This window comes from Aquarana catesbeiana, linkage group LG02 (assembly GCF_042186555.1).
Source record: "Aquarana catesbeiana isolate 2022-GZ linkage group LG02, ASM4218655v1, whole genome shotgun sequence".
NCBI lineage: Eukaryota > Metazoa > Chordata > Amphibia > Anura > Ranidae > Aquarana > Aquarana catesbeiana.
This window is the reverse complement of record NC_133325.1, coordinates 719,833,846-719,850,562: the sequence shown is the minus strand read 5'-3', so window position 1 is coordinate 719,850,562 and position 16,717 is coordinate 719,833,846. Positions and strand designations below refer to the sequence as shown.

At 43.8% G+C, this 16,717-nt stretch overlaps 1 protein-coding gene across 2 annotated transcripts in view; it reads left to right on the top strand.

Moving 5' to 3' along the window:
- CADM2 (cell adhesion molecule 2) overlaps positions 1-16,717 on the top strand; it is a 729,321-nt gene that overhangs the window by 478,641 nt on the left and 233,963 nt on the right. For both annotated transcript variants that reach the window (XM_073617014.1, XM_073617013.1), the window contains exon 7: positions 14,689-14,867. In XM_073617014.1, the coding sequence (XP_073473115.1) occupies positions 14,689-14,867 (179 nt within the window). The remainder of the gene's footprint in view (positions 1-14,688; positions 14,868-16,717) is intronic.

The following is a 16,717-nucleotide window of genomic DNA, read 5'->3' as shown; positions in this document are numbered from 1 at the left end:
CGTTAGGGATGGCTGAGCATGGATGGATGGATGTCTCTGTGCAGCGCTGTGGGCACTACACATACAGCCCACAGCGCTGCAGACATCCATCCATCCCCCTCCCCGCTCACTGTGTCCTGATCGGTACACAGGAGGGGAGGAGAGGAACCGGCGTCATCAGATGACGCCGGTCTGTTTACATGTGATCGCGCCGTCATTTGACGGCTCGATCACATGGTAAACGGCCGCGATCAGCGGCCATTTACCGGGATCCATGATGCGCCAGGTCCTCTGGACCCGGCGGTCACGGATGTGTTCGGGTGCGCGCCCCAGGGGGCGCGCGAGAAGGGAATTCCGGGAGGACGTCATATGACGTCCTCCCAGAGTTATCCAACCGCCCTGCAGCCGTCATTCGGTTATGGGCCGGTTGGTAAGTGGTTAATCAGCTCTGCGGTTTTTATTTTTTGTGCAACAAATAAAAAAAGACAGAAAATTTTGAAAAAGAACAAGTTTTTCTTTGTTTCTGTTTTGTAAATAAGTAAGTTTTCTTCTTCAATGATGGGCACTGATATGGCTGCACTGATGGACACTGATAAGGTGGCACTGATGAGCACCGATGAGGTGGCACCAATGAGGTGGCACTGACAGGCACTGATGATGGGCACTAATAGGCAGCACTGATGGACACTGATAGGTGGCACTGATGGGCACTGATAGCTGGCACTGGTATGCGGCACTGATGGGCACTCATAGGCGGCACTGATGGGCACTCATAGGTGGCACTGATGGGCACTTATGGGTGGCACTGATGGGTACTTATGGGTGGCACTGATAGGTGGCACGGATGGACACTGATGGGCACTGATAGGTGGGCACTGATGGACACGGATGAGCACTGATAGGTGGCACAGATGGACATTGATGGGTGGCACTGTTGACACTGATTGGTGGCACTGATGACATTGATGGGTGGCATTGTGGGCATCACTGATTTATAATGGTGCCAGTCAGTGCCCATTTGTGATTGGCACAGATTGGGCACAGACTGGGCACATTGGGCACATGTGGATGGCCATGGGGTACATACCTGGCCAGCCACATTTTGCCTGCTTCCCTGGTGGTCCTGGCGGCTTCCCTGGTGATCTAGAGCGGGCATCTGAGGGGGGCTGCGCTGATAAACAATCAGCACAGACCCCCCTGTCAGGAGAGACGCCGATCAGCTCTCCTCTACTCGCGTCTGTCAGACACGAGTGAAGAAAAGCCAATCAATGGCTTTTCCTATTGACATCGTGATTAGCTGTGATTGGACACGGCTGATCACGTGGTAAAGAGCCTCCGCCAGAGGCTCTTTACCAAGATCGGTGGAGCGGTGTGTCAGATTGACACACCACTCCACTGATTGCTGCGGTGCGCGCCCCCACGGGCGTGCAGCGGCTGTTATCCTGAAGGACATCATATGACACCCAGTCAGGATAACTGAACCACCGCCCGGCTGTCAATCTGCTATAGGCCGGGCGGGAAGTGGTTAAACTCATATCAAAGTCCCAGCTTCACTTGGATGCCCTTTTCATTGATGTGACCATCGACATTGGCCCTTCCTTTTCTTAAACTAGTGAGTATTTCATGCCAGGGGAGTGGGCTATCGGGAGGCATGGTTAATTTATTTTGAATAGATAAAGTCGCAGTGTCTCTTTAAAGTGGTTGTAAACCCTTTTGTCTTACTTTTATCTATAGGTAAGCCTAGAATAGGCTTACCTATAGGTAGTGGAAATATCTCCTAAACGTGCGCTGTTTAGGAGATATTTCACTTGTAGTATGCCGATGTCATCGTCGGCGCATTCGATGTGAAGAAATGGACCCCGTGCCGTTTCTTCCCCCAGTGTGTGCCGTGACTGACAGCTCCCGCGCGCATGTGGTGTCACGCGGCTCCGGCCAGTCACAGAGCCGGAGTCCGTGGCCCCAGAAGGAAGAGGGGCGAAGATGGACACGGCCTGCACAGGGGACAGTGCAGGCTTCGTTTGCAGGTAAGTGTCATATAATGGGCTAGTATGCTATGCATACTAGCTTATTAAGCTTTTAATTTGCAGGCCTTGTGGGGAGCAAAGGAGGAAGTACTTCCTCTTTAAACTATGTGATTATTTAATATTCCATTTCCACTCAAAATGATTGCAAATTATTCTGTTTTGTATAGTTGATACAGCCTAGTCATTCTCAACAAAGAATTTCAAATCTTAATTTTTAAAAGGCTAGTTTTAAAAGCAGGGGTTATTAAGAGTTGTTGAAATATGATTTATGAGCTTCTAATTAAGACAAAATAAATGTACCACAGCTACTTTGTTGCGTTTTATCGTTTGTGATCTCTGTCCATCTTGGGAATATTTTTGCATGAAAACTAAAAACGTGCTTTGGGTCAACTTAATAGTGCAACATTTTGAAGCATTACATTGCAGAGAAAAAAACATTCAGCCGCTTTTGATTTAAAATAGCTGTCCTTTGAGCAATATGTTCACTATCATAGCAGCTGCCGGACAAATGAGCCAGTGCTAATGAATAAACTGAAGCTTCATATTTTCAGTTTGATGTGTGAACTGTATTTAAAATAATTATTAGAGTGCATTTAAACCACATTTACATGGAGGAGGCCTGTTTGAGTCTCCCAGCAGCAAATCATGGCTGACAAATACTTCCTCACATTTGATCAAGAAAACATTATTGACCCCAAGAGAAATACTTCCACGGCTTTATGTTAAGTTGTTCTACTTATTTAACACATTTGTTTTTTCATTGGATGATGATTTGCAAGGAAAAAAGAATGCATTTGTATTAACTATTTATAGCTTGGGTTTTAATAGATTGAAAACTTTATAGCAGCATTTTTAAAGACAATGTGGGGGAAAATTACTAAAACTGGAGCACTCAGAATCTGATACAGCTGTGCATAGTAGCCAATCAGCTTCTAATTTTAGCTTGTTTAATTAAGCTTTGACAAAAAAAACTGGAAGTTGATTGGTTTCTGTGCAGAGCTGCACCAGATTTTGCATACTCCAGTTTTAGTAAATCTTCCCCTATAAAATGGCAAATGCATTGCTCCACATTTCCTAGTTTTAGCCCTTGCGATGGCCATGCATTATGCCCATTTTTGCACGTATCACATACACTGACTGGCTAGTGCAAGCGTTATAAAATATTTACTCCCAGCTCATCTCTGCAGGCAAAACGGAAAATTTATATCAAATACTTACCGTAATTTTCCTTTCCTGATGGACTCCATGGCAGCATACGTATGGGTTAATCCCGCCTCTCATACCTCATAGGACCCCACTCCCATAAATCTTTGCTCCTAGCCAGAGGCCGTGTTCCGTAACTTAGCCTACTCCAGCAAATGGGAGGGAACTCCTGCTGCCATGGAGTCCATCAGGAAAGGAAAATTACGGTAAGTATTTGATATAAATTTTCCGTTTTCCTGACAGACTCCATGGCAGCATACGTATGGGAAATGACTAGCCATACACTCCCGGGTGGGAAATTGCTGGTTTAAAGAAAAAAAAGGTTTATTTGGCACCGTCAACAGACAAGACATGCAAACCAAAATTAACCGAAGACAAGGAAGCCGGTTCTACACAATAATGCGTCATAAACGTGTTGATCGACGACCAAGAGGCTGCTTTGCAGATCACTTCCGGAGATACATGACGGGAAGCTGCCCATGACGTAGAAACGCTCCTGGTAGAATGAGCGGTCACCACTTCTGGAGGAGTCAGACCCTTGACTGCATAAGCCCCTTGTATAGCCTGAACGATCCAAGCTGCAATGACTCTGGAGGAAGCACGCAAACCCTTGTTCTTTCCTTGAAAATAAACAAACAAATAATCGGATCTTCGGAAAGAGGCAGTGACTTCAAGGTATTGCCTTAAAACTTCTCCCACATCCAAAGGGTGAATGCTAGAGTCCTCAGTTGTCCGGAAAATTGGAAGAACAATCTCCTGATTCTCATGGAATACCGATGTTACCTTAGGATTTGATCCTAGCATAGGAATCAGGACCACCCGGTCAGGGAAGAAGGTAAGGAATGGTTCTTTACATCCTAGAGAACTGATTTCGGAGACCCTCTTGGCTGATGTTATAGCCACTAGGAATACAGCTTTTAGAGAGAGATCTTTAATAGCTGCTTGATCCACAAGTCGTATTTCCTTTTCAGAAAAGAAATCCAGGACAAGAGGAAGATCCCACTTGGAAAACCTCGGCTTTCTTTGAGGCCTGAGCCTTATTGCTCCTCTGAAAAATTGCCTTGTAAGGGGATGTCTGGCCCAGGATATACCTGTGAAGGCAGAGATTGCGGAAACCTGAACTCGTAGAGAACTTACTGATAAGGATAGATCCAGACCTTTTTGTAAGAAACCCAGAATATCCTGAATCCTTGGGTCAATACAGGAACCGTCAGTGGTGGAAACATAATCTGCGAATTTTGACCAAATTCTCTGATAAACTCTATTGGTACCTGGTCTTTTGGCATTTAGTAGAGTTGAAATAGCTGCACTTGGGCATCCTAGGGCTTCCAATCTTTCCCTCTCAAGAACCAAGCCATCAGATGGAGCTGGGATGGGCATGGGTGAAGAGATGCCCCTTGTGATAGGAGATCTGACCTGGATGGGAGAGGAATTGGATTCCGGTAGCTGAGCTGTAATAAGAGGGGGAACCACGGCCTGTTGGGCCAATATGGAACAACTGCCACTATCTCGACTTCTTCCCACCTGAGCCTCGACAGAAAACGTAGAATGACCGGAACTGGAGGAAAGGCATAAGCCCTGTGGAATCTCCACTGGTCCGTCAGGGCATCCACTCCGAAGGCCTGGGGACAACGACACCTCGTATAGTATTTCCCTATTTTGTAGTTGCAAGGGGATGCAAACAGGTCTACTTCTGGTGTCACTCCCAGGGATAGAATCCAACTGAAGACTTCTGCGTGGAGAGACCAGTCGTTGTTGTCCAGAGCAAACCTTGAGAGAAAGTCCGCCTGGACATTTTGAGCTCCGGGAAGATAGACAGCCGTCAGATTTGTCAGGTTCGTCTGAGCCCAGGACATGATTGGACCCACTTCCCTCAGTAAGGAGAGACTGCGTGTGCCCCCTTGTCTCTTGATATAGGACACCGCTGTCATGTTGTCCAGCCTTAGGAGGACTGAGGCTCCTGAAGTTAAGTGGAGAAAGGCTCGTAGAGCACAGAAGGCAGCTCGAAGTTCCAGAACATTGGAGACTACACCTCGGGATGGAAAGTCCCACTTGCCTTGGGCTACCTCTGCTAGACAGAGAGTGCCCCAGCCTCTGCTGCTGGCATCCGTTGTCACTGTGATCCAGGAATCGGGTGCTATGGAATGACAGTTGAGGAGGTTCTTCCGCTGTAGCCACCAAGGGAGACTCTCCCGCATGAACGGGGTTATCCGGACCAGATGGTCTAGAGATCCCGGATCCCACTGCTGGAGAAAACCCTTCTGGAAGGGGCACATCTTCCACTGTGCCCATTTCACCATGGGGGCTGTTGCTACCATGGTGCCGATTATCCTGAGACACTGAGAAGCTCTGAGTAAGGGCGATGACATTGCACGATGAATTCTGTCCCGAATTAACGGGATTTTCTCCAGAGGCAGAAAGATGGTGCTCTCTATGGTGTCGAACTGGGCTCCAAGGAATATCAAAGACTGAGTCGGGTCTAGATGACTTTTCTCCCTGTTTAACAGCCAACCGAACTCCGTCAGAGTAGAAATGACCTGATCTCGGTGCGACAACAGATGTTCTCTGTCCTGTGAAAGCAGGAGTAGATCGTCTAGATAGTGGTGTCATCGGATACCCTTGACCCTGATTAAAGCCACGACAGCCAGTAAGAGCTTTGAAAACACTCGAGGCGATGTTGTAAGCCCGAATGGGAGACATGTAAATTGGAGATGCCTCTGATCCACTGCAAAGCGAAGATACTTCTGGAAGTCCTTTGCAATCGGTACGTGAAAGTAGGCATCTTTCAGGTCCATGGAGACCATCCAATCGCCTGGTTGAATTGTTTGGCGAATTGTTAGTAGCGATTCCATCTTGAACTTCTCCTTCTTGATGAAGGAGTTCAGGTGTGTTAGGTCGATGACTGGCCTCCAGGAGCCATTCTTTTTGAGGACCATAAAAAGGGGGGAGTACACCCCTTGAAATCTCTCTTCCGAGGGTACCGGGATGGCCGCACCTTGAGCTATCAGTGAGTCCGTGTATGATAGAAGAATTTGTTTCTTCTCCTCCAGGTGAGGAAGGACTGTGGAGACAAACTGGTGTAAGGGTGGGCTGCTGAACACCCACGAATGACCTGATGAGACTATCTTGATTGTCCAGTAGTCCCTGATCGAAGCTGCCCAGACGTGCTGAAAAAGGAGTAACCGAGCCCCAACTTGCTCCGCCTGGACAGGCTTTATATCAAAAGGACTTGGAAGCCTCCCGTCCACCAGAAGAGGATGTCTTTGAGGACTTCTGACCAGAAGGTTGATTTCTCCTCCAGTTCTTTCTGAACTCGCGACCGGGCTTGTAGCGGCAGGCATCTCTAGAACGCTCTTGATCTTGCCTGGGTTGAGGTCTTCTCTGACCTAAGAGGCGACGGTCCTGGGGTAAGAACCCTGACTTACCCCCTGTAGCACGGGTGATGGCGGAGTCCAGCTTATTCCCGAAGAGGGAAGAACCCTCAAAGGGAATTCTGCACCAGGCCTGTTTAGAGGCAGGATCCGCCACCCATGGGCGTAGCCACAAGGCGCGCTTAGCTGTGACTGAAGAGAGCATGACACGTGCCACTAGGCGAATAATGTCAAGGGATGCTTCACCCAAGAAGACTGACGCCAGTTTCAGCTCATGAATCGGTGAGTTTTTAACCAAATCTTCAGAGACACTTGCCAAAGCTGCACCCACATCACTCCGACCAGGATTCCATGGCTTTAGACAAAGCTGCAAGGGCTAAGGCTGGTTTACAAGCCATACCTGCCGTGATGTAGATACGTTTAAGATCCGTATCGATTTTCCTCTCTAGACCATCCTTGAATGAGACGGTATCCTCGAGAGGGAGAGTGACATGTCTCACCAACCTCATCAAAGCAGCATCAATGAGAGCCGATTCTAGGTGCTTAACCTCTTCACTCCTGAATGGATACATTTTAGCCACTTTTGAAATCAACGAGTTTTTCCTCTCGACTTTAACCCATTCCTCAGAAATGATTTCTCCGAGTTCCCCCAGGAAGGGAAAATTTGGGCGATCCTTCTTAAGATGTTTGAAGTATTTCCTCTGTTTAGAGGGTGCTTCCACTGGATCTTCCCATTTCAATGCATCCTTCACAGCCTTGACCAACCGTGGTACCAGGGAAAAATCAAAACCCACTCCAGGATTGTCCATCTCAACCTCACTCTCCGAGGATTCACTCAAAGAGGGACTACGTCTGGAGGGACCAGGAGCCCCAAGGTCGTCCCTGCCGGGAGCCAATGTAGGAGCAGAGGGAGCAATAGTTGTGCGGATGGGATCCGTTCTGACAGAGATTCCTGAACCACTTTCCGGACCAGGGCCTCTACCTGCTGGTCTTCTGCTCCCCTTTCTTTTGCAGCTCGGGAAAAACATAGCTCACAGAGGGATTTACCCTCTGGGACCTGAGCTTTACATCCCCAGCAAGCTCTCTTCTCAGAGCGACTGGAATGGCGGTAGGAATGACGCCCAGACGTGGACTTGGGCTCTTCGCTATGACGCCTAGAAGCTGAACTAGGGCGTCTGGAACTAGATGAAGATTGTTGGTGATGTGATCTGGAACGATCCATATCTTCGCGTGCTGAGGACCTATGTTCAGACCTAGAAGGGCTGGGCAAGAAAAGGAAAGAAAAATAGAATCCATAGAAAAGCAACCCAAAAGAAAAAATACAAGCAGAAGGAAAGGTAAATTTCCTACCTGCAGCGTAAGGGTTGGCCACTGGGGGGCGGTGACACGTCCATAGTAGAAACCTATAACTGTAATGAAAATCCATAGTCAGCCTAGGAAACACTAACAGAGGACACAGGAGAGCTGGACAGCCAGCAGCATAGCTTCCTACCTTGGCAGAGACAAATCACTGCACCGGGAGGCCGCCGTATCATCTGCAGATCATCCCAAGTAATAGCTGTATTTTGACAGCTATTTAAACTTGGCGCCGATGATGACGTCACCACGCCCCCAGCGTCATCCAGCGGAACTCGCGCGCATGCGCGATCGCCGTTCTTTCCCCGGAACTGCGCGTGCGCGAACCAAGCCTCGTTTTCAGACGAGGCTGGCCGCTGCACAGAACCCGGAAGTACCCGGCGGACTGAGACGCAGATGCGCTCCAGCCGCCATAACAGGAGAACACAGGGGAGGAAGACAAACAAAACACACACAGACACTGCTGCTATAATAATATGCAAGGCAAAAGGCTGTATACGATACCACTCAGCACGATCCTGGTCCATCCTGGTTGGGAACGACCATCCATTGCACGACCGGGCTTTCAGTAAGGGGGGGCCTCCTACTAATAGCAAGGACGTTTGGCTCAATGCCGCTTGCCTGCCAATGGCGAGGATAGAAGCTCTTCATGGCATCACATGTATAGCCCGTCTCCACCCTGCTAATAGCCGGGAATGCTGGACTCCAGAACCGCCATCAGGACAATCGTGCACGCCAGGACCGGACCGTAGATAAATCCATAAGGTAAGATACACCTTGGTCCTAGGAGGAGGACAAAAAAGGAACACGGCCTCTGGCTAGGAGCAAAGATTTATGGGAGTGGGGTCCTATGAGGTATGAGAGGCGGGATTAACCCATACGTATGCTGCCATGGAGTCTGTCAGGGAATATGAACTATCCTAGGGAGCAGGCACATTTAAAATTGTGCCTTGCCAGGTATAGCTTCTTAGATATACCTCCATTGGGAAATGTTTTTAAGAGGTTCTCAAATTGTTAATGTGGTCTTAACACATTGAAATGTTTTTTTTTTGTTTTTTTAGTGCAGAGTTCTTGGCATAGGGTGCAATACTCTGCACTAGGGCCCTTCTCACAAGTCTGTAATCCTTACCAACCACTAACCTTTCCTGTAGCACTGACCTTTACACTAATTTTCCTTTTAACCCTGACATTAACCATTACTTAAACAGAGTATTGGTAACTGTAAGCGCAAACACACAAGTCCATATATAACAGGAGATATAAGGGGCTGGGCAACTTAGTCCATAGGGGACAGGCTGGAAGTTCAAGGGTTAAGTGGTAACCGGTAATGCAATGGTTAAAGTAGGCTGGTAGGCTAGGCGGCTGCTGTTTCCTCAGAGAGCTGGCTCTGTGATGGATGAGAGAGGGGTAGAGAAGGAAGCGCCACCTGAGTGTAGTATTAACAAATGATGTTTAATGACACCAGGTAAAAACACACTTACAGGATAAAAACATATAAAAGGCTCATCTGTATGAGTATGTGGTCCTCAGTGTTCCCTCTGATCCTGTGGTGGTGACGCTACAGGGATGCTGGGCTGCAGAAGGTGGATTACCAGCCGGGAGCTCCTTCTGTGGCCATCAGGAAGAGACTAGGGGCCGGCGTGGAGCGCACGTGAAGCGTGCATGACGTCACAGGTCCTCCGTCCTTCCTTCTCTACCCCTCTCTTAACCATTACTTAAGGAGGCACTTCACCCATTTCCCTTAAATTAATTTGCAATATGCCATTTGCCTTTCATGGGCTTTTTTATCCATAAAAAACTTTCTAAAACCCCATAAAATCCTGTGTTGTCCTTTTCTCCCTGCTGCACATACCTTCCTGCACTGTCATTTTTCTTTTCTTCATCATCAGGAGGTTGTTTTCCCTTTCAGGTTCTTGCAGCCGGCCCCCTGATAATAAAACTCTCGGTCTGCACTCCAGTGCTGTGTAATTCATCAGCTAATTGTTCATTGGATATGTGGTGTCAGTATGCAAGGAAGCTGCAGGGCTTCATGTCATTCTTGTATATGTAAGAAAGGAGGCAGGAGAGCAGAACAAACATGAGTTTAATCACTTGACACCCAGCCGCCGTCATTATACTGTGGCAGGTCGGCTTGTTCCCACAAATTGCCGTAGGTCAGTACTTTTAAGGATGATAGCAGACACGTGCCCGCTGCACGGCGGGGAACCCAATGTGCGTGGCCGGAGGCTGCAATGTTCGCCGGCCACAGGAGAGCCAGAATGAGGATCTGTGTATGTAAACAGACAGAGACCCATTCTGACAGGGGAGGAGAGACAGATCTGCTGTTCCTAGTGATTAGGAACAGCGATATGCCTCCTCCGCCAGTTAGTCCCATCCCCCACAGTTAGAAACACACTGAGGGAACACATTTAACCCCTTGATCGCCCCTAGTGTTAACCCCTTCCCTGCCAGTGACATTTACACAGTAATCAGTGCATTTTTATAGCGCTGATCACTGTATAAATGTCAATGGTCCCAAAAAAGTGTCAAAAGTGTCCGATCTGTCTGCCGCAATGTCACAGTCATGCTAAAAATCGCAGAGCACCACCATTACTAGTAAAAAAAAATTTAGATAATAAAAATGCCATAAATCTATTGCCTATTTTGTAGATGCTCTAACTTTTGCGCAAACCAATCAATATACACTTTTTGCATTTTTTTTTTTTACCAAAAATATATAGAAGAATATATATCAGCCTAAAATGATGAAGAAATGTATTTTTTTACTTTTTTGGGGGGGGATATTTATTATAGCAAAAAGTTAAAAATATTGTTTTTTTTCAAAATTGTTAGTTTTTTTTTGTTTAAAACATAAAAAATAAAAAATACCACCAAAAGAAAGCTCTATTTGTGGGAAAAAAAGGACTTTAATTTTGTTTGGGTACAGCGTTGCACCACCACGCAATTTTCACTTAAAGCGACGCAGTGCCATATCGCAAAAAATGGCCTGGTCATTAAGGGGGTAAATCCTCCGGTTTGTAAGTGGTTAAAGCACAATTCTTAAGTGAAGGTCTGATTTAAGTAAACTTGACTCCTGATTGTAAATCCCACCTCTCCTAGATCCTCTGCACTAAATACAAGCTTTTCTTGCAGTACAAAGTTAATAGTCTGAGGATTCAGCTCCAGAATCCACTTAGCAGGTGATAGGAGACAGATAAACAGTGAAACCTAATAGTGTTCACATTCAAATGGACTTGCTGAGGCGTTTCCTTACTCATCCAAGTGTTTTTCAGTTCTCATGAAGGCTTTGTGTGAGTTATCTGTGTGGCTTTAAATGCTGTGGTGTATTCCTGACACTAAGTAGAACTAAAGAGGCCACTTGGACAAGTCCAAATAAATGTGACCAACTACTGCTAGGCTACAGTGGCCTGCCAAGCAGGTGAGTTTATACAAAAACATGGTTTGGTTTTTGGGTGTGGGATTCTGAGTGTAAAGTTAATATTGTGACCATGATAGACACGCACAGCCATTTTCAGTGGCACCCAGAGGATTGATAGTCACATGTCTACATTTTTTTATTTTGAATTTCTTATTAAAACATAACTGTAGTAAAGTTTGTTAAAATATTATCTAGTCCGTAGTGTGGTGAATTTACATGTTCCTATGTTTGAAAAAGATGGCCTGTATTAGGATCCACATATATAGTACACAGTATGTGCAAATCATTTTTTTACAATTGAATATAGTGTTAAGACCATCTTAAACCAGCTTACAACAAGTAGTTCAGAAGTGTGTGCAGCTAAAATTGTTATTCTACAGGCCAGACACTAAACTGGACAGGGACAAAGATCACACTGAAACTTTAAGCCCAGTTTAATGTTCACTATACTTATTTTGTGTGTGTACCTGTTTATATAATAATAATTAATGAGTTGAACCTGCCATTGGCTATACAACTATGAGCGCAAAAATGTAAATTAACTATATGGCTGAATGTAGTGCCAATGGCACATTTAAACATCCATACTGGGATTACCCAAAGAGTAAATGTTTTTGGTCACACAACTACCAGATAGTTTATACTATTTTAAATAGTTCTCTCAGAAAAAACCCAGTGGAAGCTCTCCTGAGCTAAAAGCCAGACAAGAGTACAAAATCTGTTTGCTTACCCAACTATCTCTTTTTCAAAGCATAAGTCTCGTATCAACCTATGTACGACATTTTAGGAAATGAAGGCCACTCTGGATGATTGTCTAAAACCTAGGACCCTTTGGTTACACACATTTTACAAGTGGATTTTGACCACACTCTTTTCACTATTTCTTTTACTTGGAACTGTCCACCTACTTCCTAGGACCTTCCCCCTTTTTTACCCTTTCTTGTAATTATTTTCTTCCTTTCCATCACCTCCTGCCCTTCTTTTCCTTTTCCCACTCCTCTCCTCTTTGTTTTACTCATTTCATTTGTTTTATGATATTCCTTACCCCTTAGTTGCCCAACATAGAAGAATTTTCCCTTCTAAGTTCTCTCATCCCTCAATCCTTTAATCCTGGAATAAGATGTGCCCATGATTGTTACTTCTGGTTCACATTATGAATGTTAAAATAGACTAACATCTTGTACTATGATGTGGAATGAGGACTTCTTTAGGACTCTTTTATATAATGATGATTTGATTGTAACAAGAAGATTAGGTGCTACTTAAGTTCATATATTTTGACATTTATGAATATATTAAACATTCTATAAAAATTATTAACGGAAGATTAACTATATGGCTTGGTGTGCTCTTGTTCACTGGCACATTGCTTGTCTAATAGATGGAGCAGAGTCTAAAGGGTCTATGTATAAACTTTTGTCATACGGATGTCTTAATCATTTGCACAGGCACAACAATTGATCTACTAGCCATAATATGGTATTTTCATGAAATACTTCAATAAAAAAAAAATAAAACTATGGCCACTAGATTGAGCTGAGAAGCATAAGAGATAATCATATTACAAATATACAGCAATCATTTGTTGGGTCTGTGCGAATGCTTAAAGGGATTGTAGGGAAGGGACTTTTTGAAGTGCAGCAGCCCCCCAGAGCCCCCCTTTTACTGACCTGAACCTGATCGTTCCATCGACGAGGACAAGCACAGCAGCTCCAGCCGCTGTCTCGGGTCTTCAATGGATAGATTGATAGCAGCGCAGCCATTGGCTCCTGCTGCTGTCAATCAAACCCAGTGATGCAGGAGTGGGGGGAGGCGGGGCCAAGTGTTGCTGTCTGTGTCAATGGATGCAGCAGCAGGACTCAGGAGAGCTCCCGGGTGTCCCCTTGGAATGCAGGTCTCCAAGGGAGCACTCGATGGGGAGAGGAGCCAGGAGCACTGCTGGGGCACCCCAGAAGAGGAGGATTGGGGCCACTCTGTGCAAAACCCTTGCACAGAGGAGGTAAATATAACCTGTTTGTTATGTAAAAAAAAAAAAAAAATTTCAACCCCTTTAAGACACAGCACACAGCACATTTTTAAACATAGACTGCCTAATGTAAAAAAGGTTGCTGACCACTGCCTTAAAGAATAAAAAAACATAGTTTATTGGAAAACATCATATTAACCCAGTAAGTCAGATTCACATCATAAAATTATTGACCTATCTTTACTTGTCACAGTACATATTCTAATAAAAATGCCCTTTAGATCAAATCATCTGAAAAAAACAAAAGAATTTAGTTGCCCACACATCATTTTACTCTTCTGTACTGCATACAAATTATAAGGGAGAAACCTTTTGTTTCAGGAGCAGTTCATCCTTTAGACAATTTTGTCTAAGGTCCAGTTTTGGCATAGCAATATTTTAGGGAAGAAGAAAGAGAATCTGAATACAACTTTGGTTCTCTTTCCCCAACCTGTTCACCCTTTAAATAAATTATATTAGGCCATTCAGATATCATTACTATTAGCTATACATACCTAAGGCCTGATGCAAGGCTGAATAAGTTGTTTAAGTACCATAACAAATAACAATTGACTGCCAAATTAACTACAAGAAATCCATAAGGATTTCCAAAAAGCAACCTTAAAAAGGAACTGCAGTCTGCTCACATAATTTGTAATAAAAACATGTTTGCCATTCTAAAGCTTCCCTCCAACCACTTTGCATATCATTTTATATATACTGTGATTCTGTACTTGCCAAACATGCTGTATAAATCTCCCTCCACAAAGTCTGTCTGCATCCATTTCAACAGCTGAAGCTGCTGTCTGTTCACTTCCTGGATTTAGACAGACACACAGAGGCACACCTCCAGCTCTGCAGCCCTGCAGCTCTCATTGGCCCACTTATGACTCATCCCCCTCCCTTCCTGGCAAAGTCTCATGGAAGTGAGAGAGAGCCTAGTCTTTTTACCAGAAAAGAAACAGGAAATGAGCTGTATAAGGTGTTTACTGGCAGAAACGTTTTACTATCCAAAGTTAAAATAACAAGGGCAGAAGATTTAATAGATGGAAAGTTGAAAAAATGACTAAAGGTCCGCTTTAAGTTCTTATCAAATATAATGCTTTACAACAATTTACATGCTTACATTTTTTAGCATTCTGGATGTAAATTTATTATTATGTGAATATACTCCTGTCTTTATGTTTGTGTGACTCATGATGTGAAAGAATTTAAGGAAAGAGAATTTATTTGAATGTTCCTGGCCACAGCTATAGGACCTCAACTATTAAAACACCATAATCATAACCCACAAATTCTCTAAATTAGCCTTTTTCTTGTACTTTGATGCAGACCAGAGCCAGTATTATGGACAAAGGATGGAGGAGAGCTTCCAGATCCCGAAAGAATGGTAGTGAACGGAAGAGAATTAACAATAACCTTTTTAAACAAAACAGATAATGGAACATATCGATGTGAAGCAACCAACTCCATTGGTAAAAACAGTGCAGAGTACACCTTGATAATAAACGGTAAGTGTATCATACATTATCTTCTGCTATGAGAGTTATATAAAGTCGTAACAGTAAACATCTCAGGCATAATTAATATGGGAGCACTGAGTGCAATGTCTTTGTAGAGAAAGCAGTAACTAATAGCAACTAATCAGATTTCACTTAAGGAAAAGAAGCATGCTTTCTGCCATGGGTTAATGTACTTTGTATATTATCATTGTACTTCGCTCTCTGTATTAAATAAGCCTGTTTGTGTTTTATCATATTATGAAAAGCATGTTTTCTACTTGTCAAGTATTCATCGTGTTTCCTGAAATGGATATAGTATAAACTACTTTGCTTGAACTCTCAACACCAAATACATTAGCTCTCGCTTGATGTATGCAAAATGCAGTATGCATATTGTGTTCTGTAAAAATTCTAAATGATATTGAATTGCAATATTCTCCAAATAACAAACATAGGTAAGAACAGAAAACTTCTATGGAAAATATCCCAATACTTTTGCTTGGGATAGCATATTTTTCAGTTGCAAATCTTATTTGCTTTACATCTGCAAGAATGCATAATTACTATCACTGGCTATTGCAGGTAACACATTAAAGAAGAATTCCAGGTATGGCATTTTTTACATAGTTACATTGGTTGAGCTTGGACCAATGCAACTATGAATATACCATACCTGTGAGAACCCTCTAGAAGATGAAAATCACTGCAGTGGACATCACAACTCCAGTAATCTCCACTAGCTTTGGGGTCCTGTGTCGGGTTGCTGCCTTGCTGCTTGTGAACACAGGAGGCTGCTTGGCATGGGCACCATTCAGAGAATACTTAGAATTTTCTCATTGAATGCAAGGCATTCTCTGATTGGACGAGGTAGAGGGCATGATGTCAGTGACTCTCTCCACCTCATCTGTTCAGAGAGTGCTTTTCATTCTTTGAGAAAACACAGAGTGAATGCTGAATTGCCTGTGCCGAGTGGCTGACCTCAGCAATGGGACAACCACTGGGCATAGGACCTGAAAGCTAGTGGAGATTACTGAAGTAGTGATGTCTACTCCAGTGATTTCCAGCTTCTAAAGGGCTCTCACAGGATAGATACTATGTAGTTATATAAAAAATGCAATACCTGGAATTCATCTTTAACTCTGTTCATTCTTAAAATCCTCTTCGGCCCTGTTTGAAGAGCATACTATAAGATATGGTTACTTTATGTGGTTGATTAAGGAGTATAAAATCACTTAGCAAAGAAAATCTGTATTTAGCTTTAGTGAATAAAGTTAAGATATATTCATTGTAATCATCCAAGCACTTGCAGGGCAAAATTGTTTTTTTTTATTCTTTTAAAATTGTTTTAAAACGTCTCTGCTCATGACTTGGATTGACTTGGGAGTAGAAAATGTTCAATTAGCTTAGTGAATACGATGGAGCTTTTTAATAGTGTTTTAACATTAAAAACATTAGTCAGTATCCAAAGTGAACACATCTCCATCCTTTTTCCTAAACAAAGCAAGCATTCACTTTGCAAAGAGAACATTTTCAATCAAGGCCAAACAGTTTACAGTTACACTTTATGCTGCTTTAGCAAAGCAACCCCTACATGTGTTTTCATACACATTTTATCATAATTCAGTTCAGCTCTTGTGCTTGTGTGGGTGTTTTGTAGTATTTGTTTGGTCTTGCAGAGATGGCTTGATGTGAAGATGGCTTGGTATTTATGTAAAAATTTGATACTATATATTTTGACTTTTGAACAAAAAATCATAACAGGAAAGATAGATAGATAGATAGATAGATAGATAGATAGATAGATAGATAGATAGATAGATAGATAGATAGATAGATAGATAGATAGATAGATAGATAGA